General features: G+C 34.4%; 2 protein-coding genes across 2 annotated transcripts; both read left to right on the top strand.

Moving 5' to 3' along the window:
- The first annotated feature begins 7,112 nt into the window (after positions 1-7,112).
- LOC120355152 (piggyBac transposable element-derived protein 3-like) lies at positions 7,113-13,012 on the top strand. Its single transcript, XM_039443474.1, has 3 exons — positions 7,113-7,311; positions 7,790-9,404; positions 12,911-13,012. Exons 1-3 carry the CDS (start codon positions 7,196-7,198, stop codon positions 13,010-13,012), a joined length of 1,833 nt encoding a protein of 610 aa, XP_039299408.1. The 5' UTR covers positions 7,113-7,195.
- On the top strand, positions 12,911-15,820 carry LOC111048785 (zinc finger protein 513-like; the record flags this gene model as incomplete). Its single annotated transcript, XM_039443422.1, has 2 exons — positions 12,911-13,054; positions 15,296-15,820. A coding segment is annotated over exon 2 (481 nt), but the record flags the coding sequence as incomplete, so codon positions are not given.
- Between the last annotated feature and the right edge of the window lie 9,417 nt (positions 15,821-25,237).

The following is a 25,237-nucleotide window of genomic DNA, read 5'->3' as shown; positions in this document are numbered from 1 at the left end:
TGTATAGATAAGTTAATTAAAATTGAAGATGAAATTATGAATACTTGTGGTGAAATGTGTGAATAAACCTTTTCTGTGTTCAAATGATTTTTCATTCCAATACCCACTCACTTTTTAGTTTAGTAGCCGTCAGAGCTAGAGCTGACAACAGCAATGTGTGTGGTGTGATCTTTTTATACAAGCGAGACACGAGCCCCTTCAAGCAACTGTTGTTCCTAATAAGTACAGCATGTGCACCTTGTCAATTTATAGAACAGAGGCACATGTCAAACATCTGGGAATCCGTTAACATGCAGTGTTATGGTTTTTCAAAATTCAAAAAATTAACCTGTCTCTTTATGGGAATTTCATTTAACGAATTTGATTCAATTGCTAAGAATATTAAATTTTCAACAGGATGTCAAGATGCTGATTTACAGTTAACAAAAACAGAAAATGTGCACTTTCCAATTTTATCTGAGATATTCGAATTACTTGATATACTAGACAGCGGTCATCTACATTATGATACAAATGATTGGCCATTATCTGTTGTTAAAAATTCCGATTTACTTTGGAAATGCTTGTATGATATTGCAGATAAAAAATGTAAAAGAACTTAGATCATTGACCTCTCTGTAGAGATATGGATTCACTTTAATCTGGCAGTATAGCATAAGATGTAGAGTGATAGGGAATTTCTCAATTCACTTTAATATGACAGTATAGCAATAGATGTAGAGAGAGAGATAGGGAATTTCTCAATTCACTTTAATCTGTCAGTATAGATTTAGAGAGAGATAGGGAATTTCTCAATTCACTTTAATCTGCCAGTATAGATGTAGAGTGATAGGGAATTTCTCAATTCACTTTAATCTGACAGTATAGATGTAGAGAGGGAATTTTTCCCCTCAAGGGGAAATTATTTTTTCCCTCACTTTCTTCATCCCCCTCATCTCCACTGGAGCAGGGGAAGGGTAAATCTATTTTGAGAGAGAGTGAGAGAGATATATATATATATATCTACTTATCATCACCCTCATCTCCACTGGGCAAGGGGAAGGGTAAATCTATTTTGAGAGAGAGTGAGAGAGAGATATCTCTTTCTCCTTCTTCATCCCCCCTTCTTCATGGTGAAGAGCAATGGTAAGAAGCAGGAAACTCAAAAGGCAGGTAGGCATGCAACGGTACATGTGTCAACGACCCCTCCCTGTCAAGACACAACTCAACTGGCCGACGAAATTCTACAGAGGATAAACAAGGAAGTAAACCAAGCTGTTGCAGAGGCTTTCTCCTTCTTCCAATCCGAATTGGATCGATTGCAGGGTGAGAATAATGAACTCCGGCGGAGGATGGCAGCAATTGAGAAGGAGACAGAATTAAAAATCGACGATCTTGAACAATATGGTCGCCGTACCTGCCTGCGATTCTTTGGAATTCCGGAGACCAAGGGGGAGTCCACCGACCAGATTGTTCAGCGAGTCTGCAAGGAGAAGCTGAACGTGGAGTTGAAGATCGACAACATTCATCGTTCACATCGAGTGGGACCAATCCAGCAGCCAGGTCAGGACACAGGCAGAGCAGCCTTCAAGGAGCGTCATTGTTTCATCATCGTGAGGTTCGACGGCTACCGGACGAGGCAGAGGGTGTTTGCAGCCAAGCGGATGCTCAAGAACACTGGCATCACCATGAGGGAGGACTTGACAAAACACTGACTGGCACTCTTGAACGCAGCAGCAGACAAGTACGGGATAAGAAACATGTGGACAGTCGATGGCCGCATCAAGTACACCATTGGAGAGGGACCTGGACGACGCATCTACACCGCCGAGCGTCTTGCCGACCTTCAGTAAACACTTCACGGTGTTGGCACGTCATATCTTCCTACTAAAGGTGAGCTCACATTATTTCAATTGTGCCTCTTCATGTAATCATCATTCTTCTCTCTTTCATTTTTTCAGTCTTTTATTTTTTGTTGGACAATTGCCCTATAGATACAAATTTTTACCAAATTAATTTTTGCCATTTGAACATATATAATACTGTTTTCATGGAAAAAATATAACTGGATTCTATGTTTACGAATCTTAAAATTAATTTTAGCTTTTTTGAACATATATAATACTGTTTTTATGGGAAAAATATAACTGGAATAAAGCTATATCAATTATTCAGCTAGTTTACTGAAACGTTTTTACTGATTGAATCATCCAATACTCAATCAGGAAACTAGTTTTCCATTAGACATAAGACATAACCGAATGATGTTTCCAGCTAATCCAATGTGTCACTTTTTATCTAAAGATAGCATAGTACAAAAATAGAACCTTTTCCACTGCTGATAAAATTATGAATATCGCTCGGAAACCTAAGTTCACTTTAATAATACATTTATAACCTATTTCGAATTGCTGAGTTTATAACGCTTCTTCCTCATCTCAGTTCATTGTCAATCCATAATCTATTAAATCCATTTCTGTTCATCAACAAAGCCTGAATCCAGTCTCCACATGTATATTACTAGTGTGTATAGTAAACTTACAGCAGGATTCAAGTTGACTTATCGTGGAATTGACAACAATAACAGAAATAACAGTCATCGTAATAATGACGGTAAACTTATGATTGGCACTTCTATTGTGATTTTCACCATAGTCACATTCCAACCTTCTATTCGTGTATTCTATTTATATATTCGTTATTCTGTTTTCTTATATGCAGTATTACCTGTCTGTAACTTCTATTATTTCTTCTCTTTCTACCTCTTCTCATTCTGACCTCCCTCCAAATTAGCTCAATTCATGCTCAAAAATAGTTATACTGTATATTTTCAATAATATAGACATGCTTACTTCATTTCTATACCAGATCATCAACACTGTACTCTATGCTATCTGTATCAATCCCTTTGCTCTCTCTTACTCACTCCCTCTCTCTCTCCTTCGGTTTTTCTCATCCCTCCAATTTCATTTTCTTATTATCTACCTCATTCTATGCACCGGATATTTACTACTTTCTTCTAATATCTCTCTCTTCATCCACCTTTTTAGACAATAATCTTACATAATCTATGTGTATTCTCACACAGCTTAGTCCTCTCTTCACATTCTTCTCTCTAACAACTGTCAACTGCAATTTGAAATCAATCTACTGATTCATATTTCTCGTTCTTATTTTCCATCTCTCTGTACACTCTCTTTTAATTGTCCATCCTCTTAATGATTTTCTTTACTTATACTTTCTGTACTTTTTCCTGCTGGAGTTTTCTTCCTGTTTTCAGACCTGGTTCCTTTGACTTCTCGCACACGCTCTCTCTTGCCGCCGCCCTGGCTCTCTCTCGCTCCCCCACCTGCTCGCTCCCATCAGCATCTACCACTGCAAACTGCCCACCACATTGGATTATCTGCTGGACTCTGACATGAATAAAGGAATCTGAATCTGAATCTCGCTCTACCTCCACTTGGACCCGATTCTTCCACTACTGGATACCTACTCGCTCTATCACCACTTGGACTAGATCTCCCACTACAATTTCTTCCTCAATCTTCATCAGGATTATTCATCACCGGAACTCCACACATCTACATCTTATTGTGTTTGGTGAATTTTTTGAACTAGTGCTATAAATAGTGAAGGGAGCTGAACTGCCAAGGCATACTGAATGCACTCGAATCAAGAGACTTTTTCATTTAGGTTAAGTTTAATCAGTTTCATCCCCATTTTCCCCGTCATGTGTCGTTCTGAGGTCGGTTCACGATTGGTCTGCTGCTTCCATGATGCCTATCACTGACATGTCAGCTCGCTCACCCTCAAGTAGGTATGATTATTTCAATAATAGTAATAATGACGCAGGTATGTTTCTAGCAAATAAGCTCCACTCTTTCAAAAATTTTTTCAAGGCTGCTCACCTTAACGTACAATCCCTCAGCTGCCACATTGATGAACTCAGAGCAATCTTCCGTTTTCAGGACTTCAATATAATCGGAATTTCCGAATCATTTTTGAAGCCTAGTATTCATCAATTATGTTGCTTTGCCTGGATATAATCTTTTCCAGAATGATAGATTAAATAAAGCTTGTGGGGGTGTAGCAATTTATGTGAAAGATGGTATCAAAACAAAAGTTTTAATCACATCTAAACAAGAGTATTGTTCCAGACCAGAGTTTATGCTACTTGAATTATCCTTATCTAGTACTGATAAATTACTCGTTGGTATCTGTTATCGCCCACCAAAAATAGGTCATTTCACAGATTTCGAAAGTGCCTTGCTTTCTTTTATGCCTTGTTATAACCGTATACTAGTTATGGGGGATATGAACACCGACTTGAACATGACAAATCGGAACTTTGACTACTTTCAACTGACTACAATTTCCCAATGCCTAAACATGACTATTTCACCTCTCGATCCAACTCATCATACTAATGAATCAGACACACTCATTGACCTTCTCATTGTTAGTGATCCCAATGAGGTTGTTCAAGCAGGCCAAAACTCAGTCCCAGCTATTTCTACACATGATTTGATCTACTGTGTACTTTCCCATAAGATACCCAAGCCAGAACAGAAAATTATCACTTATAGAGACTTCAAAAACTTTGATGGAGCCGACTTCCTGACTGATGTGGCTCAGACTCCATGGCATCAAATTGAAGCATTACCCTCAGTTGATGACATGGTCAAGACTTTCGAGAATTGGACTTTGACTTTGTATGACAAAAATGCACCTTATGTGACAAGGAGGATTAATAGAAAACGACAAGTACCGTGGATGACTGAAGACATACTTAAGATGATGGGACGTAGAGACAAAGCACATAGAAAATTTAAAAAGATATTTGACTTGGACAGTTTGATAGAGTATAGGAGCCTTAGAAATAGAGTTAAACAGGAATTACGGAACTCAAAGATTAGGTACTTGAATTCATTTATGACAAACAACAGACAAGACTCTAAATAAACTTTGGCAGGGAATAAAAGAATTCGGGCTTGGCAAACAAAAATCGAATCCACAAATTGACTTACCATTGAACAATATAAATGACCATTTCGTTTCACACTCTAACCAACGCGACGAAGTTGTCATTGCTAATCATATCGATGATCTTGAAGAGCAGGTTACAAACTTAGATTTACCAATTAATGATCAATTTCATTTCCATCCAATCTCAGAAGAAGACACTTTCAGAGCAAATTCAATGTATTCATAGTAATGCTACGGGTGTTGACAAAATTCCTATTAAATTTATCAAGAAAATGTTATTTGCTGTTTTACCAGCCATTACATACATTTTCAACAAGTCAATTGGAGAAGGCATTTTCCCTGAAAACTGGAAGTTTGCTCTGGTTCGCCCTCTAAATAAAGTTCCATCACCCAATAAAGTTGAGGATTTTAGACCAATCAGTATTTTACCTGCATTGTCCAAAGTGCTAGAAAGACTCATTCATGCTCAAGTTGTAAAATTTCTAGACAACAATAGTAAGCTTCATAACTTTCAATCAGGCTTTAGAAAATTCCATTCAACTGAAACAGCTCTGCTTCGTGTCACTGATGATATAAGGTTAGCTATATATGGACCAAAGAAAATGCACCATCCTCACCCTATTTGATTTTTCAAAAGCATTTGATACTGTTGATCATACAGTCCTTCTGAATAAGTTGGCTATTCTTGGTTTCAGTCACAACTCGTTAGTTTGGTTTAAATCCTATCTATTAGGTAGGAAACAATGTGTATCTGTCGGAGACAAAAAGTCTACTTGGAAAAACTTTATGCATGGAGTACCACAAGGTTCAATTTTAGGCCCTCTCCTCTTCACTTTGTATGTTAATGACCTTTCTTCCATTATCAAATTCTCTAGTTTCCATACGTATGCAGACGACTTTCAAATATATTTAAGCTGTCCCATAACAAAAATTAATGGAACAGTTGGAATAATGAATCAGGATATCAATTCGATAGAGGAATGGACAAAGAAAAATGGCCTTAAGCTTAATCCCATCAAAACACAGCCCATTATAATTGGATATTCTCGTCTTATAAACAATATTGACCTTGAATCGATTCACAAAATTATTGTAGATGGTAATGACATACCTTACTGTAGCTCAGTTAAAAATTTAGGCATTATTATGAATAATACTCTTGACTGGTCAGAACAAGTGAACAAAACTTGTAAAAAGGTATTCTCAGCCATGCATGCATTGAAGAAAATGCACGATATTCTCCCTAGAAACATTAAATTATTATTGGTTCAATCTCTCATCTTCCCACATTTAATGTATTGTAATTCTGTTCTTAATGATATGCAAGTCACTCTGAATGATAAACTACGGCGTTGCCAAAATTATTGTCTACGTTTCGTCTACTCTCTCCAACCCCATGATCATATCACCCCAGCCCACATTGCTAGTTCAACATTAAAGCTTCCCAATCAAAGGCTTTTTCGAATAGTCAAGCTTGTAAGAGATATCTTGAAATACGGTAATCCGAACTATTTTAAAGATGATTTCAAATTTGTCTCTGAAGGTAGGAGGATAGATGCTTCACATACTAGAACCGGAGAAAGTACTTTACGGATACCCAATCATCGAACTACTATTTTCACAAAATCCTTCTTAGTCAGTGCCTGTCGTGCATGGAACGCACTTCCTGTTTCTATCAGGTCCATCGAGAGCCGAGCGAGCTTCATCCTGACTTTAAAAAAACATCTTTTGGATCAAATGACTGAAACTGTCCGGCCCTAGAATGATCACATGACAACAATCCCCCACCCATCCCACAAATACAAACCTTTAAACCTGTTATAGAACGAATTGTATATATATATATATATATATATATATATATATATATATTATATATATATATATATTATATAAACTCATGTTATTTCAATATCCACTGCATACTGCTGTATATTACTGAAAGTTGATTACCTATGATGCGGCAATATCTGATGTGCAAATGGTAGCTGATTCTTTCAATAATTACTTCATCGGAGTTCTTACCAACTATTTTTACCTATATAATTATTTTAGTTTATCAATTTTCTGTTTTTTTTCTCTTAAATATTCATATTAATTAAAACTTTCACAATATTTCCATTAAACCCTTAAACGCCCTGTGTTACCATATGGTAACAGGCAACATGCACACATTGGGATATTTTTCTAATTTTGTAGAATTGCTGTGGTAACACTGTGATCATTCGTAATGGAAGGGGGAGATTGTAGAAACGAGTTCCAGTCACTAGGCGGCCATTTTCTTTGTTCAGTGTTGATCTATGGACGTTTGAAAATCTTCATTGAGGTTATGTCTGACATGCACAGGTAAGTTCATTTATATCCTTCATTGTAATCAATATTATTGTTCTTATGTGATTGATTATTGCAAATAAAGGATCAAAGAAAGTGGAAAAAAATTCCTGGCTTGATTGCTCCAATTCTATCAATATTATAAGCATTTATATTTGGATGTTACCATATGGTAACACGGGGCGTTTACCATATCAATTCAATAACAAAGCAAAATCACTTACAACTGTTACAATATTATTTGTATCACAAATTTTGGATTATGTAATCAAAATATATGCTTTGTGTTTCAAGTTGTATATTATTATGGACATTTTATGAAATGGTTCTTACAAAATATATCCTTTATATGGGTAATAAGTAGGCATTTCCTATTATAGCTGAGTACCTCAATGAATGAATTCCAAATAGAAAATTGTCGAATTCTTTTTATTTGATAAATGGGTTACTAATACCATGAAAAGTGATCTTTGTTTTTCTGGTTATGTTTCAGGCCACTGACACTGGCAGAAATCATCGATGAGCTAGAGTCAGATGAATATCAAGGAGACGCAGTCAGCAGCATCTTCATTGAGCCACCAGATGCTGCTGGATTATCAGATGAGGACTCTGCAAATGAGGATGAAGGCGGGCTTATCGACAATCTTAGCAGCAGACAGCTGGCAGCTAATGCTGAGATTGTATTCACAAATGATGAGAGGGATGGATATGATGTGGACTCATCTCGCATGACCTCTGATCCTGCCAAGGATGACTCAGCATCATCATCTACTAGTAAACGAAAGAAAACACATAGTAGAAGAGAACCGAATTCTCTTCCATCTCGGGTGTGGACTAAAAACTCTGTTTTCTCTGTTCCTTTCAATCAAGCTTTTCCGGAAAGTGATTTTTCAAAATACTCTGATTTTTCTCCTGTAGAGATTTTTGAACTTTTTTTTGATGCAGAACTTTTTCATATTATGTTTGAGGAAATAAAAAAATATGCTGCATTCAAGAATATTGCAGACCCAAATATCACCGTTGATGAACTGAAGTGTTTTCTAGGGATACTCACAATTTCGGGTTACAACTCCTTACCAGGTGTGAGATATTATTGGGAGTCAGCAGAGGATACAAGGAACCAGCTTATTTACAATTCTATGAGACGAAACCGATTTATTCAAATATTGAATCTCCTCCATTTTGCAGATAACAATAAAATCAACCCATCTGACAAATTATGGAAGCTGAGACCCTTCATTGAAAAGCTGTGTAGAGTCTTTAGAGACAATTTTGTTCCTGTGCAACAACTAGCTTATGATGAATCTATGATAGCATATTTTGGCCGGCATTCCTGCAAACAATTTATTAGAGGAAAACCGATACGGTTTGGATACAAAGTGTGGTGCTTGAATACTTTTAATGGCTATCTAGTGGACTTTGAAGTTTATCAAGGCAAGTCTGTTCATTCAGATGATGACTCATATGATAAGGACTTTGGAAAAGCTGCTGCGCCGATGGTGAGGATGCTAAATGAGTTGGGCCCTAAAAAAGACCTTCCTTACCATTTATACTTCGATAATTTATTTACTGGTGTTGACCTATTGGTTCATTTGAGAGAAAATCATTATCAAGGAACTGGTACAATTCGAATGAACCGTGTACCCAAAGATTGCAGCATAATTTCCATGAAAGACATCAAGTCAAAGGAGAGAGGATTTTATGAATATAGTGTTAGTAATGATAATATACTCATTGCTCGTTGGCAGGATAATGCACCAGTAACGGTTGCATCTACTATACATGGAATCAATCCTATTGTCAATGTGAACAGATATTCAAAAAGAGAAAAGAAAACTGTTTTAGTCAAGCGCCCATATCTAATAAGTGAGTATAATAAGTTTATGGGTGGCACTGATCTGATGGATGAAAATATCAATCGCTACAGGGTCAGTGTCCGCAGCAAGAAATGGTGGTGGTCAATATTTTCCTGGTGTTTTGATGTATGCTATCAGAATGCTTGGCATCTCTATAATATGTCCCATCCGCAAAAAATGTCTCAGCTGGAATTCAAAAGGAATGTGGCAGTGTTTTATTTGAAAACATTTGGAATTCAACCTCATTTTGATGTACATTGATAGAAATAAAGAGCATAATTAATTATTACTAATTTTTATCATTTGATATGGTATTCGCCCCATGTTACCATATGGTAATGTGACATTTTTTCAAATATTTTATGAAATGAGTGGAAAAAAAATTTTTTTTTAATTTTCTGGTTGTTTTTAAGAGTAGTTTTATCGTCTAACATAGGAAAAAGTGAAAAAAAAAGATTTGAAAAAAACTTGGGCGTTTAAGGGTTAATAAATAAATCCTTAGTTTAAATAATGAAATTAACGTTTTGGTAGAGAGTTAGTGGGGAGGATATTTTTAATATTCTTTCCGAAGAATGGACATTGATATGTCCAAACCTCCGCCAATTTATGTAGAGGCTTGGATCTTTGAATAGTAGACTTAAGATGCGCGGGAACACTAGCGTCAGGTGATAAATTTTCATAACGGCAAGGAAAGTTGTGTGAGTGCGCCACACCAGATTTTTATAGATAGGTCTTTCAAATTCGAATAGTACTTTGTTTTGTCTAGTTTGATCCATGTTTTTATATTATTTTTCAAAGCAATATAAGAATTTTTGATCCTATTATTATTAGGATTCCTAGATAGTGCCTAAAAAATCTTATCACGATTTTTTATTGATATACATAAACCATCTGTCATCCAACGTTTGAGCTTTTCAATTCAGGTATGACTCTGACTTAATACCACTGTGCGTTTGGACTGGTTCAAATAGTTCTTGAGGACATCTAAAAAAAATCTGGTGTGGTACACTCACACAACTTTCCTTGCTCATATTCGAAACTAAGATCAGACTTTTGTATATGTGTATATATAATTGTTTTCAGAGTACTTTTTCCTTTGTGTAAATTGTGAAATTCAATGATTTTTTTAGTCGTCATTTTTTTAAAGTCGTCAAAACAGCTGTTCTACAGATGAAATATCTCGACTATGTGTTCTTTTTATGAACTGCTCTACCTACCTACCTCATGCACGAGAAGGAAAGATGGGGGTTTCTCAAAGATGGGGTGGACCCCCCATTAGTTTCCCAGGAAGGAGACTCATGCCAGTTAATAGAGCTGATAATAACTATACAGAGTATGAATTTGAAAAAAATCGGTCAAGTTATTTTGAAAAAATCGTGAAAAACATGTTTTTTAGTAATTATCCGCCATTTTTCTCAAGAATATTACGGAGCTCCTGCAATTTTCCAAGAAAAAACTCATGTCATTTGATAGGACTTATGAATAGCTACCCATGGCTTGAATTTGAAGTAAATCGTTAGAGCAGTTTTCGAGGAAACGGTGAAAAACATGGATTTTTAGTCATTATCCGCCATTTTTCTCAAAAATATTACGGAGCTCCTGAAATTTTCCCAGAAATGAAACTTATGCCAGTTGATAGGGCTTAAAAATAGCTATCCATGGTATAAATTTGAAGAAAATCGTTGGAGCCGTTTTCGAGAAAACCGTGAAAAACATGGTTTTTTAGTCATTTTCCGCCATTTTTCTCAATAATATTACGGAGCTCCTGAAATTTTCCCAGAAATGAGACTTATGCTAGTTGATAGGGCTTATAAATAGCTATCCATGATATAAATTTGAAGAAAATCGTTAGAGCCATTTTCGAGAAAAACGTGAAAAACATGGTTTTTTAGTAATTATCCGCCATTTTTTCCGCCATCTTGAATTGAATTTTATTGAATTTCTTATTGTCGGGTCCTCATGGTATAGGGACCTTAAGTTTAAAATTTCAAGTCGATCGGTTCATTAGGAATTGAGTTATCGTGTTCACAGACATACACACACACACACATACACACATACACACACACAGACCAACACCCAAAAATCATGTTTTTGGACTCAGGGGACCTTGAAACGTATAGAAAACTTGAAATTGGGGTACCTTAATTTTTTTTGGAAAGCAATACTTTCCTTACCTATGGTATAGTAGGGCAAGGAAAGTAATAAAGACATTTTAGTATTTATATTGTAACTCAAATGAAGGGAATCCTAATCATAGTGCATCAACAATGATATTAATTTATCATAATCAATTCTATCTTTTTTAAAATTAATTTGGGTATTTCTATGAACACTTGACTCTGAGATAGCAATCAACACAGCTCGGTGATCAGTTATCAGAGTATCAATTACATAACTACTAAACTTATGATTATGTTTTATTGACCTGAAGAAGATAATTATGATCTGTGCATGTTTTGAGCTTGACGAAGTCACTCTGGTGTCTATATCAATATGCGATCTATCCATTACTACTAATAATTTCCAGATATTCAAGTGTATTACTATTATTCATATCATATTGATATTGAGGTCACTCTGTCAAGCATAAATAAACAAACATCACCTATTAACGAAATTCTAATACCAAGCACTATTAATTTCTTAGTTTAATATTGATCTCGTTTTCAAGTAACAAAAACCTTTTCTTTTGTTAGCAGGATCAAAATTGAGAAGGAAGAAGATGCATCTAGAGTGTGTGTAATTGCGTCTTATAATGTCAAAGATGAGTCATCCGATTCAACATCCAATCAGGCATGTATTTCAAAAATGTAAACGGATTTAACAAGTAACTTACATCAAATATAAAGTGTTAAAACCTGGATTCAGGCATGTATTTTGAATTTTTTTGTGATAAAAATTACCTAATAGGTCCAAGAGACATGATGATACAGTTGTTACCAAAAAATCAGTCATTGAGCAATTTCTATTTTCCAGTAACTTCAATGTGTAGTAAAATGAAAATATGGCTTCTCAAATTCTTGATAGAAACAAATGTAATAGCTTGGAAGTGTTGGAATCAATTCAATGATCATATTTTATGAGAGTCACTAGAGGTTCAGAGTTGAAAACAGGACTTTATGGAAGGCTAGGGTTTGTGATGTATATTCAGTTGCAACTGAAGCATCGTTATAAAGAAAACTCATTTCCTATTAAGAATTTCACTTCAAGTTATAACATTTGTTCAAACAATATGACTAGAGGGCCATTACTCAATTCAAAATGATAGTTGCTTTTTGTGAGCATTATTCAAAGTAAAGTTAAGGATTTTTTTTAACAATGGCCTACCAGTATGTCAATATTGTTGATAGACTTCGAATAGTTTCAAGTAGATAACTTTACTGGTAGATTCATTATTTTTCTCAGTAACAAAACTTCAATACATAACATAATTAATCCCATGAAAAGAACCAAAGATAACAAATGTAGAATTGGAACCATACTATAGTAGTCCATCTGACATTTGTTGTAGAAGTATAATATCCATATTGATGTTTTCAAATTTGGATTAGTGCTTTTTGGAAGATTTCTTTTAAATTCCTTGAATTGAATGTGCTTGACTTTCGGATTTTACTAACATTGACTACATCTGATTCAGTATCTGCTTCTTAAAACAATTCTCAATTGCCCAAAGTGTCACTGTTTGTGATTGATAGACTATGTCAAGTGTGGAATGAATTTATTGTCTTCTCATTGATTGTGATGCCACATTGCAGATGGCGGCAGTTAAGCAGAGAATGATAGCAGCCAAGAACCAGCGCCAGGGTGCAGCACTGCAGGCTCTCCAACCGATGATGGTTCCAGCCAACAATATTTGATCCCTGGCTACAATCTAATATTCATCAAAGAGGATGCATATGGTGAGATTCATTCTATCACTATCCAATTCTTGATTGATTAGCTCTGCTTAGGCGATTAGATTGTGGCAAATTCCTCACATGAAGCTTTTTTATATTCAGGACTGGAAAATCCTGTAAGAGAAAATGTGTAACTATGATATTTCCCAGTAGAATTACAATTAATACTCTCTGTAAAGTCACAAACTTGAAACTACACAATGAAAACTCATATTTAATTGAGTGAACACCACTTTCAAATCTTTTCCACATTACCAAATGAAAAAGTTCTGTAATTCTATTCTATTTCAAAAGATGTACATCTTGTTATGATTTAATTCACAATGGGAATAAAACTAAATGATTATTATTATTACCTATCTTATTATGAACTCAGTGATTAAAATGATAATGACTGAGTTTTATTATTATTTTTAATTGTCATCACATTACTATGTGAGTTTTTCATCAAAATCTGTCTATGACAAGACTTTGATGAATTATTCTGCTGCTAGGTTTGAGAATGCCCTAACCATTGATACAGTGTTGAGCATCACTGCCTTCTGCATCAAGTAGATCTTGTTTCTCGAGGCACCCAGATGACTTAGGTTTGCAGTCACTTTTCCCCCCATCAATCCAACTGCAGATATTATGACTGGAACGATTTCCACTTTCTCTTGATGCCAGATATCCTTTTTCTCAGCTGCCGGGGGGAGACACTTGGAAATCTTTTCACTATAGTAGTGTTCCATGTTATGGCAGCATGGAATGCCTACATCTACTAGTAGTTCTGTGTACAGTAGAACTCGAGCAGTTATAAACCGCAGCCACTTATTCTTATACTGTCCATCAGAGAAAATTCTGTCTGTATGTCGTGTCTGCGAGATATCGGTGTGAAAACGGCTAATGGCTGTTCGGGTTGGTGTATCAAAAAATCTAATCTCCTTTCAAGACATACTGGCAACAGGACAGCCGAAGTTCAAAGCAGAGAAAGTTCGAGAGACAATACTATGTTATTTTAGTTATTAATTGCATGCGCTATTGCACGTAATCAATAATTCATTTAATAGTGCATAAAAATTGCATTCAATGAGGCATGCAATTAATAGTCTACACTGCTTTTTTACCACGTTACATTGAGATATTGAATTGCATGCGTCATGGCATGCAATTTATAATCTTTCGAAAGCTGATTTATGATGAATAATTTTATAGTCTGATTTTTACTCTAATATTGGCGTATGAAGGATACTCCTTTCTCCCTTTATATTATCCTTGAAATGCAAAATTTCCAAAAACCTTTTATATATGTCGACGCGCAATTTAAAAAGGAACATACCTGTCAAATTTCATCAAAATCTATTGCCGCGTTTCGCCGTAAATGCGCAACATATAAACATATAAAAATTTGAACATTCAAACACTTAAACATTAAGAGAAATGCCAAACCGTCGACTTGAATCTTAGACCTCACTTCGCTATCAATTAAGACTGTTTCCCTAGTCAGCTTATTCATCAGGATTAAATCTGGCCTGTTATGTGGAATCGTTCTGTCAGTCAGCACAGATCTGTCCCAATACAGCTTGTGGGTATTGTTCTCTAGGATTGAAGTTGGAGCATATTGATAGTAAGGGACTTTCTCAACAACCAACTTATGCCTTAATGCCAGGTCCTGGTGCAGTATGCCAGCAACTTTATTATTATTATTAGTATTATTGTATTATTAATGTATCAATAAATTATTATTCACTTGAGATTTACAACTATTTTTCTTTTTATATGATTTGAATTGAAAATAATTATTTTGAGATCACTGTTTGATTATATCAATTTATTATTTCTATGTTTTGTTTCCTTATAAAGATATAATGTAAAACTTGACTCCTCCAGTCAAACCTTCTTTTGAAGGTTTTGGAGTATCTATATTTCGTCTGGTGTATAATTTTTGAAATTTTCCACTGAAAAAGAATTTTCTCATCATTTATCATTCTTGTTTATTATTCTTAATTTTTTGTTTCTAAGATTTATTTTTATAAGTGTATTTTTCATTTTTGTTTGTTATATTTTCTGTAATAAACTCCCTTCTTCTGGGGGTACCGTACCAGGACAAAGGAAAAGGGAAGGAAAGAATTATAAACTCATTCATTATTATTAGTCATAGTGTCATTATTTAAATTTACCTCTGATATATTATTTCCATTATCACTCAGTTTCAATGTTTTTACTAGTTTTTTTCTAGTTCATTTACATTATCAATGTTTGCAGTTGAGCAAGAGGCAGAAGGAAGTTCAGTGAAGAGTGAAACGGAGATGTGGCCTCCAAACTGCATCACATCAGGAACTGCCAATGCAACAGAAGTGGGTGGACTGAAGGCACATTCAATCTCTCCAGTGGGAAAGTGTACTGAGCCATCTATGGCTGGCAAAAAGACCAAGCTCTACAGTTGTGCTGACTACAGCTATGAAACACACCGTTCCCATGATTTGAATAGACACATGAGAAAACACACTGGGGGCAAGCCTTTCAGTTGTGAGATTTGTGACTATAAATGTGCTTATTCAAGTCATTTAAAACAACATCTCAGAACACATACAGGAGAAACACCTTTCAGCTGCAACTTTTGTGACTATAAATGTACTCGTTCCAGTAATTTGAAAAGACATCTCAGAACACATACAGGAGAAACACCGTTCATTTGCGAATTTTGTGACTATAAATGTACTCAATCAAGTAATTTGAAAAGACATCTCAGAACACATACAGGAGAAACACCGTTCATTTGCGAATTTTGTGACTATAAATGTGCTTATTCAAGTCATTTAAAACAACATCTCACAACACATACAGGAGAAACACCTTTCAGCTGCAACTTTTGTGACTATAAATGTGCTCAATCAAGTACTTTAAAACAACATCTCAGAACACATACAGGAGAAAAACCTTTCATTTGCGAATTTTGTGACTATAAATGTACTCAATCAAGTAATTTGAAAAGACATCTCAGAACACATACAGGAGAAACACCGTTCATTTGCGAATTTTGTGACTATAAATGTGCTTATTCAAGTCATTTAAAACAACATCTCAGAACACATACAGGAGAAACACCTTTCAGCTGCAACTTTTGTGACTATAAATGTACTCATTCCAGTAATTTGAAAAGACATCTCAAAAAACATACATGAGAAACAATTTCCAGCTCAGAATTTTGTAAGCCACATTTACTCATTCAAATTCATTTCATTTGTAGTAGGTCAACTCTTTAGTGGATTATATCCACTAAACACTAATTAGCAATTCATATTTTATTAGTTTCAAGTTGATATTTTGCTCCGCCATCAACTCATCTCCATGTAGCTTGATCCTCTGCTTCTCCTTGAGTAGCTTTCCAAGTCAGTCTTAACCTGATTCCTCCATCATAGCCTAGGTCTAGAAACACTGTCTTATGGTGTACACACTTTCAGTTGATTTCTGTGAATATTATGAAACCCTAGGTCACAGAATACATACAGAATTGAAAGTCAGCTATAGTGAGGTCCACGTTACAAGTATGGCAGTATTTGATGAGCAATGGTACTGCTATCATTGTCTATCATTCAATAAAGTGGATAGTGCTATCTCTTTCTTGCTTTGCTCTTTTACCAGATCGTCTTCGTAGAATTGATAATTACTAACATAATATTTCATTGTAATTATGGAAATTCATTATGAAATTATTGAAAAATATAATATCTTGCTTGATAACATGTAATTGATTATTTTAAATGAGAATGAAAAGTTAATATGTTGAATCGATAAACCTGTATCAGCTACCGTCCATAGAAGGCATTGTTTTTTGCGATTTTCTCGAAAACGGCTCCAACGATTTTGATCAAATTTGTACCTAGAATAGTCTTGGTAGCAATTGATACAATAGTCTTGGTCAGAATATTGATAAGCTCTATCTATCAACTGCCACAAGTCCATATCTGTGAAAATTTCAGGAGCACCTATGCAAAGTTTGATTTCAGATTCCTAATTATCAGGCTTGAGATACAATTTAAACAAAAACTTTTGAGTGGAAAAGATTGAGCATGAGAATCTACAATTAATGTTCAGTAACATTTTTACCTAAAATTGAAAATAAGCTCGAAATTCGAGAAAATGTGATTATCCAATTGCAAACAGTTGGCAACCGTTGATTCTATTAAATGATTCACTATGAAGAGATAGCAGACCTCGTATGTCTCCAGCATTATTGTCCTGGCACCAGCTGGCTCAGATCTTTGTTTAGAAGTAGACTTGAGATGCACGTGAACTTTAGCGTCAGGTGATAACTTTTCTGACACCTCTTGCTGAAATGAGGGGATGAGGGTGGCTTAAAAGTTGCATTTTTCAGCGTTTTGCTTCCACGCTCATATCTTGAGAACAATGCGTTCAACCAACATAACTAACTATTCAAAAATGAAGCTTGATAAATTCTCTACATTTTTTGTTGAGTGGAATTTTGTGATATTCCCAACAGTTCCCGAGATATTCACTCTTGAAGGTGTGTAATTGTTAAAATAACAGGTTTTTATCTTATGTTTTGCTCTTTTAGGGCTTATAAATCTCCAACGATGCATCGTAAAAATTGATGCTCATCAAAGGTTTGTAGAGCATTGAATTCTCTTTGAAATGGTATATTATTTCACTATTCTAAGTTTTCCTTTCATTGTTATAGCAGCTTCAATGTAGGGGTGAAATTTTCATTGCTGCAACAAGTGTCAACTCAGGGGTTCCACACCTTCAGCAGAGGTGGTAAAGATGCGCACTTTTGCTATGTTAACCTACTAACTAGTCCAAATCAAACCTTTAATCAGCTGACTATAATATCTGTATTTTTACAGAAACGGTAAGATACAGACTTAGACCAGTTATAGAATAGACACGCTGGGAAATCTATCCTCTGAAGCCAACATCTACTGCCATATCACCAAATCGTGACGTCATCATCGGATAGAAAACTTGCAGATTGTGTCTATTTCAGAAGGATGTGAATTATTTTTCACTAAAATGGTAAACTCCCGCTGGAATAGACCACAAAGTAGGAGGAATCAGAGAGAACATTCTTACCGGCCATTGTTTCGCCTAATGTGTAGTATCACCGTTAGGAAGCGCTTGTACACGCAAATGATGATTTCTGTCTGAGCTGGATTTGTGCTGTAGTAGGGGGACATAGTGGGGAGTCATTGGCATCCTACACTTCCCTCTCCAACAAACCAGTTCACACCACTCTCTCCCCCCAGCAAAACAACTGCTGACAGCATTTGTGGCTTGAGGCATGCATGTCATTGTTTTGCTAAAAAATGGCATAGTTGCCTGTAAAGTTGGTATATGGGCAAAAGTTTTATGTGACAACGACTTTGAGTGGTAAAATAATTTTAATGTGAATATTCATTCCTATAGTAGGAAGAAGGATGAAATAAGAGTAACAATTTAAAACATTTATACACAAAGAATTATATTTAAAACTTAATTTATACAAAAGAATCTCGCATGGAATTTCATATTAAAAAATTTTATTTTTACCTTCACACATCCTCAACAAAATCACTCTGTCTCTCTCGCTCTTAGCGGGCTAACTGTGCTCGATTCAATTTTTACATAGCAAGTCGCGCTCATTTTTTCAAGTTAAACAAATTATTATTGGCTGAGAAACGATTTATACTACTTCAGTGATTGAAAACTACCACAACATTGTGATTACTACAACATAACCTATTCACTAACATAACCCAGTCGCAGGAGATTGCTCCGTTTTACTCTCTCTCCAGGTGAATGCCTTCGGGTTGCTGCTGTGTTGCTCGCCAATGCTCCTATTCATGCTCTTTCCAGACAACCATGAACCGAAACGAACGCTCTCACTCACTCTCATTGTGAGGGCATAACGCGGAGCGTAACACAGTTTCTTGAAGTGTCACCCGGCAAACCAATTTATAAGACGTTGTCACGTCAATAATACATAGACTAGACATTCAGCTCCAGTGACAAAGAGGATTAATTTTTATTTGTAATCAACAAGAACTAGAAAACAATAAGTGAATCAGTGGCCAGATAAACTATTGTCCATTATAAAAATGTAATATAATCCAAACTTTATTACCTTATGTACTTCATTCAATAATTGAAAAAATTTAAATCAATCTAATTTAATCCACCATTATTGCGATTTTGAACTTAAAAATTGAGAAGAGCATGGAATAATTTTAATCATGACATGTTCTTGAGGTGCTTTGTAATGCAGCATTATATTTCTCTATTATTGTTCTAAAATGATTTCAATAATGATGTCAAAACTGCTCATTAACAATAATATTGTTTCAGTTACTTTTTTTCATTGAATAGCCAAAGATTGTTAACCTTAATATTATTATTTCAGTTGCTTTTTGTTTTCATTGAATAGACAATGGTTGTCTACCTTTTTCATGGACTGTACCCATAGTGGAAAGTTCTAATTTCACATAACTATGAATTAAATGCTGTTAGGCGAGCCGTCTAGCGGGAGATTGGGGAAGAGGGAGTAATTTGAAAATTCATTGAATTTCTCTCATTATAAACTTATAAGAGCCACTATCTTCTTAGCATTCAGTAAAATAACATCCAGTTTCATTGTATATTATAAGGAGGAAATTGATTGATACTCTTTAAAAAGATTTACCTACCCCTGTTATTATGTATGTGTATTTTTGTCGTAAAGTATTTCCATTGCTTGATATAATACAAAATTATAAGTAAAGCAATAAAGAGCAAAACTAAAATCGTTTCGATTTTGAAATAATCTTCATGACCTTTTAGAAGAAACTTTGTGGCTGAATCTGCTAATCAATTCCGACCATGTTGATAACTTGAAAGCAAAAATGCTGTTGATTTTATCATTTTTATTATAGTTCACTTGGACGCACGGTACGATTCAATCACTTGAAAATATCAAGATATTGAAGATATTCTCCGCATATTCACGATCTCGGTAGTTCTAAGATGAAAGCAGTACCTAGTTGAAGATAAATATTTATGGTAACTGAGCTCCTATAGGATAAAATTTAGAACCAATCATGAGTTTCTATGATGTATGATCCTCGTTTAAGAGACTCTTGATTAACAGTGGAATTGCGAAAAAATGGTAAAACTTCAATCGGTTGTAACTTTCTAATGGTATTGAAATCGAAAGTATTGTTGATTGGAGTGAGAAGAGGAGGAAATTCCTCACATCCTTGACTAGATTTTGATTTTATATCTGAATTATTTCATAAGATATGCAGCATTGAATAAATAAATTGTCATTATTTTGTGTATGGAATATGGGTTGAAGTACAGTGTACACTCAACAAAAAATTTCCCATTTCTCTTAGGAACTTGACTCATGATATATGATTTCCAACTACCTTGACAAGCCGAAAAGAACGTACGGGAAGATCCGAACATTGTATCAAAAGTTATGAATGAAATTTCGATCCTTGAGGTGTCCTGAAAATCTTTGAGATAGAGCGTTCTACCTGTTCTCAAATTGTAGAACACAAAACCACCCTTATACCACACACTCGAGTTTGTGCCACTGTACAAGCTCTTTATTACTGAAAGAAACCTAGTGGACAGTCCCATAGATGATAATTTATAAAACAAAGCTCTCTATTCACTGTATCGAATGCAGCCCGGGAGTCCACAAAAAAGGCATATAATTTACCACCTTTTTTTGCTGTTTTCAATTCCGCCAATGAAATAAGATTAAATGAATTATCTGCTGTCGAGTACCCTTTTCGGAAACCTGCCTGATTTTCCTTCAAAATTTTATTACTGTGTACCCAGGACTCCAGTCGTGGTACTGATGATAAATTCTTCTTTTTCTGGCTCTACAGCTCGATGTGAGCTTTAGCCTCTCGCACAAGAGCCCTCCACACATCACGGTCACATGCCTTTCGTCTCCATGCCACACAACTCCCATCCTCCGGAGATCATCCTACACTTCATCAAATCAAATTCTTTATTTACACATTGTTGTACAAAAAGTTAACTGTATCAAATAGTAAATCGTCAAAAATAAAATCAAAACATAGAACAAAAAACATATATGCCATACAGTAGGCTACCACATCAATCATATATAGTATGAGTAATTTCTTATATTATTGTAAGGTTCCATTATCAAATAACTCGTCAACACTAAAAAATGCCCCTTCCACCAAAAAAGAAAATACATCTTTTTAGAAATATCAAAATAGCCATAGGTGATTATTGGTCAGATCAGCGTTTTGTAAATGTTCAGTTTGGTTGCCCTAGATAGAGACCTAGGTAGATGATAAATTAAGCTTAGTAAATATGTTTTGTTCATTTATAGTGGTTTTGAATAAAATACCCAGTCAGCACTCAGACGTATATAATACATCAAATTTATGTATTAGCCAATGTCAATGAAAGTAAATAATACGTATAACATTGATATTGAATACGTCCCATTTACGTATAAATGTCCCGACTTTTCATGTATACTATACGTATTTCTTGATACATATATATACATTTCTTGATACGTATAATTTACATATTTCTTGATACGTATATATACGTATTTCTGATACGTATACTATACGTATTCTTGATACGTATGCTATATGTATTTCTTGATACATATGTATACGTATTTCTTTATACATATACTACACGTATTTCTTGATAAGTATAGTATACATATTTTCCAATACATATATTTGATGTATTGACACCTATACATCTGTTTTATGTATTGAATAATACGTCAAATATACATATTGTCCAATACATAAATTTGATGTATTGAGTAATATGTCTATTTTATGTATTGACCTATACATCTATTTTATGTATTGAATAATACATCAAATATACATATTGTCCAATACATAAATTTGATGTATTGAGTAATATGTCTATTTTATGTATTGAAGACTAGTATTGAAGATATGTATTGAAGATGTCGGAAATTGAATTCCAAGAGCTTGTCATTATTGTAGACCAGGCAGGTGAACGACTGGACTTTCCCATTCTTGCTTTTGTCACACATTCACAATTCTTTGAACTGACTATGATGATGATGATGATGATGATGATGATGATGACTGTGACGAACCTGAGGAGAAAAATCCGTCGGATCAAGAAGTTCTAGAGGCTTTCAAAATTATCAGGCAAGGATTAAAACTGTAAAATAGTGTACCAGACATGTCCGACTGTTTGAATAGATGTGAGTCGTTTATTGAACATGATGTTTTATTCAAATGCAAAATCCAACCGATATTACTCACTTTTTCAAATATAAAACAAAAAAAAGGAAATTTGAGTTATCATAGTATTTATAGTGTAGTTATTGACAAAATAACCATATTTTGCGTTCCATCTAATAGTAGTGTAAAAAGTGAAAAATATGCTACAGAGTATATACTTTGATTAAGCTCTACTAACAGTACAAATCAAGCTTTCTGGAAATAAATTGGTGAGTTTACTTATTAGATTCTACAAATATTAAAGAAACATGTTTTTTCAACAGCATAAATTTAAAATTTTTTATATTAATATTGGCCTAATAGGTACCCTACCTACGTTTGCGATGATATGTTTTATGTACCATATTCATTTATTTACCGCCGTGATACGATATTATAAGATCCATAGGATCGTGGCAGTTTTCTTGACAGAACCTCTCAATAACGAATACCTCTCAGCAGCGAATTTTTTCTCGGGATAATCGACTTCGTTATACAGAGGTTCGACTGTATTTTCATTTTCATAGTATTGCTTTTCGTAACATTGAAGGACTGATGAATTTCGAAGTATTTTCTTTCTTGTTGTGAATATAGATGTTATTGTGGAATGTTGAATATTATTGTTTAACTTTGGGCTCATATATTCTATTGGTATTCATGATAAATTAAGCTTAGTAAATATATTTTGTTCATTTATAGTGGTTTTGTATAGACTAATTATTGAACTAGCGTGAGTTTTAACTTTTGACTTACTGAAGGACAAAGTCGTTGTCCGTCTGTTTGTATGTTCTACAATAACTTTAGAAAGAATTGATCAATCTTCTCAAATTATGAACACATATTCTCTGAACCCTTTTACAGGTCAAGTTCGTTGGACAACAAATTGACTCACTCTTTTGTCCTTTTTCAGGATATAAAAATAACATTGAAAGTGCATAAGAAAAAAATTGTTATGATCTATCATTTGGTCAGCTGAAGAATTCTTTGCATGCAATTACTACAGTTTTTCCATTCATTCATTCGTAACATCATCTGAGGTTATTTGGGAGCAAGTTAGTAGACTGTCTACTAACGTTGATTTGGGAGCTATCACACACGCTGACATATGATTTTAGCTGGTTCTTTATACTTTACAACTTTTGTATCAACAAAATGATACGGGTTGATATAATTATCAATTTGCGGTTTGGCTATTTATTTTCTCTTGGAACTATGTATCGAAATCATGTATCAAACATTAAAAAAAATGATTTTGGATCCATATGAGTGTCAAAGATGTTGAAGCGACAAAGTAAAATTTTTAGAGTAATTTTTCATTTCAAATAACATTCCCAATGGAAATGCTGTCAAATATTATTGTAAGAGAAATATTTAGCAGCTTTATTAATTTTCATAAACTCTGTATAATCAAAAGTTGAGGTTTTCAAAGATTACAATGCAAAACAGTTCTTGAGCGAGTTCTCTGAACCACGGGGGTCACAAGTTCATACAGATAGAAAAAAGATAAATTCTTTTAACCGTATATTATCATAATATGCTAGAATATCAGTAGTTATTAGTAATTTTCATATAGTGATAGCTAATAGTAGGTTATAGTAATTGCAAAAATAATAGACTATTTATTATTTGATATAACCTATTACTAAATAAGTTTCATAGAATGTGTAAATTATTTATTATGCAGATTTTTATATAATTTGCATTCATCAATTCCATTGAATTAAATTGAATTTTCATTCTGGGATATATTATATCACACACTGTCAACAAATTTATTACTTTATATTTCTTTACTATAAAATATATTATTGAAAGGAAATAAATTATGGAGGTTTCTGTTTTCTTCGTGATCTATTCATTATTTGAGTTTATGAATTTTGTACTCAGAAATAAATATGGCTGTCTAGCAAGTAGTCAAATAGGAAAAAAGCATGAAATATTTTTTTCTGTATACCCAGTTTCCAGTAAGTTACAATCAATCCAGAAGATATAAAGAATAATTTTATTTGACTTTAATTTTATTAATGGACTAATCATATGAATGGATGGTATGGTGATTAATAATAAATTATTTGATTTGAAGTTTCACTTTGAATTGAAAAAAAGTATAACAATAATTGATGGAGCCTCAATTTAATCATTGATAAAAATAATCTGGAAGGATCTCATTATCAGATTATTTGTCAATGTGTAATAGAATTGACTCGTTTATTTATTTATTTATGCATTCATAGAAATAAAATAATTCCAAACTTATTATGAATTATATTGGAAAAGGAACAACAGCTTTTATGTTGATATCAGCAGCATGAGATACTACTGAGAGGGAAATTATGGAGTACTGTAGTATCACACAGAAAATATATTTTCCTTTCTCCTCTCTGAGAACTGAGAAGTCACTGTACTAGTGTGTGATTCACTGTATGCGTGTGTGCGTATGCGCTTCATAAAATTGAAAAGACAGCAGAGCAGAGCAAGCCGATCATCTACTAGTAATATTGGATAATTGCCAATCGTGACTTGTTTTTATTTTGTTGAATGTGGATGTGGAATGACAATAGCGGGAGCAGGGGGAGGTGACAGAGTACTGCAACTGGTGTGGGGATTTCTGAATTAGCGGGGAGGCCTGTCGATGGTACTGATCCAGTGGCGCTTCGTGGATTTTGAACTTGTAGGAGTCAAAAAGTATAAGTAGGGCTACAACCCCCTCCCCAGTATAGTCGCAATGGAAAAGATCACATTGACTTTTTCTGTCATAGACAATTCAAATGTATGGATGCTGGCATATAAAGGTGCGTACAAATATACGTGCCGCGAACATGGGCAATTCACTTTTAATCAGCTGATTATATTTGTATTTTTACAGAAACTGTAAGATATAGTTATAAAAATCTTGGCATCAGCTGATTAAAAGCTATTGCTCATGTTCGCGGCACGTATATCTGTACGCACCTTT

Source organism: Nilaparvata lugens, chromosome Y (genome assembly GCF_014356525.2).
Source record: "Nilaparvata lugens isolate BPH chromosome Y, ASM1435652v1, whole genome shotgun sequence".
Taxonomy (NCBI): domain Eukaryota; kingdom Metazoa; phylum Arthropoda; class Insecta; order Hemiptera; family Delphacidae; genus Nilaparvata; species Nilaparvata lugens.
This window is presented reverse-complemented; position numbering and strand designations above follow the sequence as displayed.

What these genes read in the sequence shown, in the direction of transcription:
- LOC120355152 (XM_039443474.1), top strand. Translation starts at nt 7,196, where the DNA reads ATGGAAGGGGGAGATTGTAGAAACGAGTTCCAGTCACTAGGCGGCCAT. An exon ending in GTTATGTCTGACATGCACAG is followed by an intron (nt 7,312 to 7,789) that starts GTAAGTTCATTT and finishes GTTATGTTTCAG; the next exon opens with GCCACTGACACTGGCAGAAA. An exon ending in GAATTCAACCTCATTTTGAT is followed by an intron (nt 9,405 to 12,910) that starts GTACATTGATAG and finishes GCCACATTGCAG; the next exon opens with ATGGCGGCAGTTAAGCAGAG.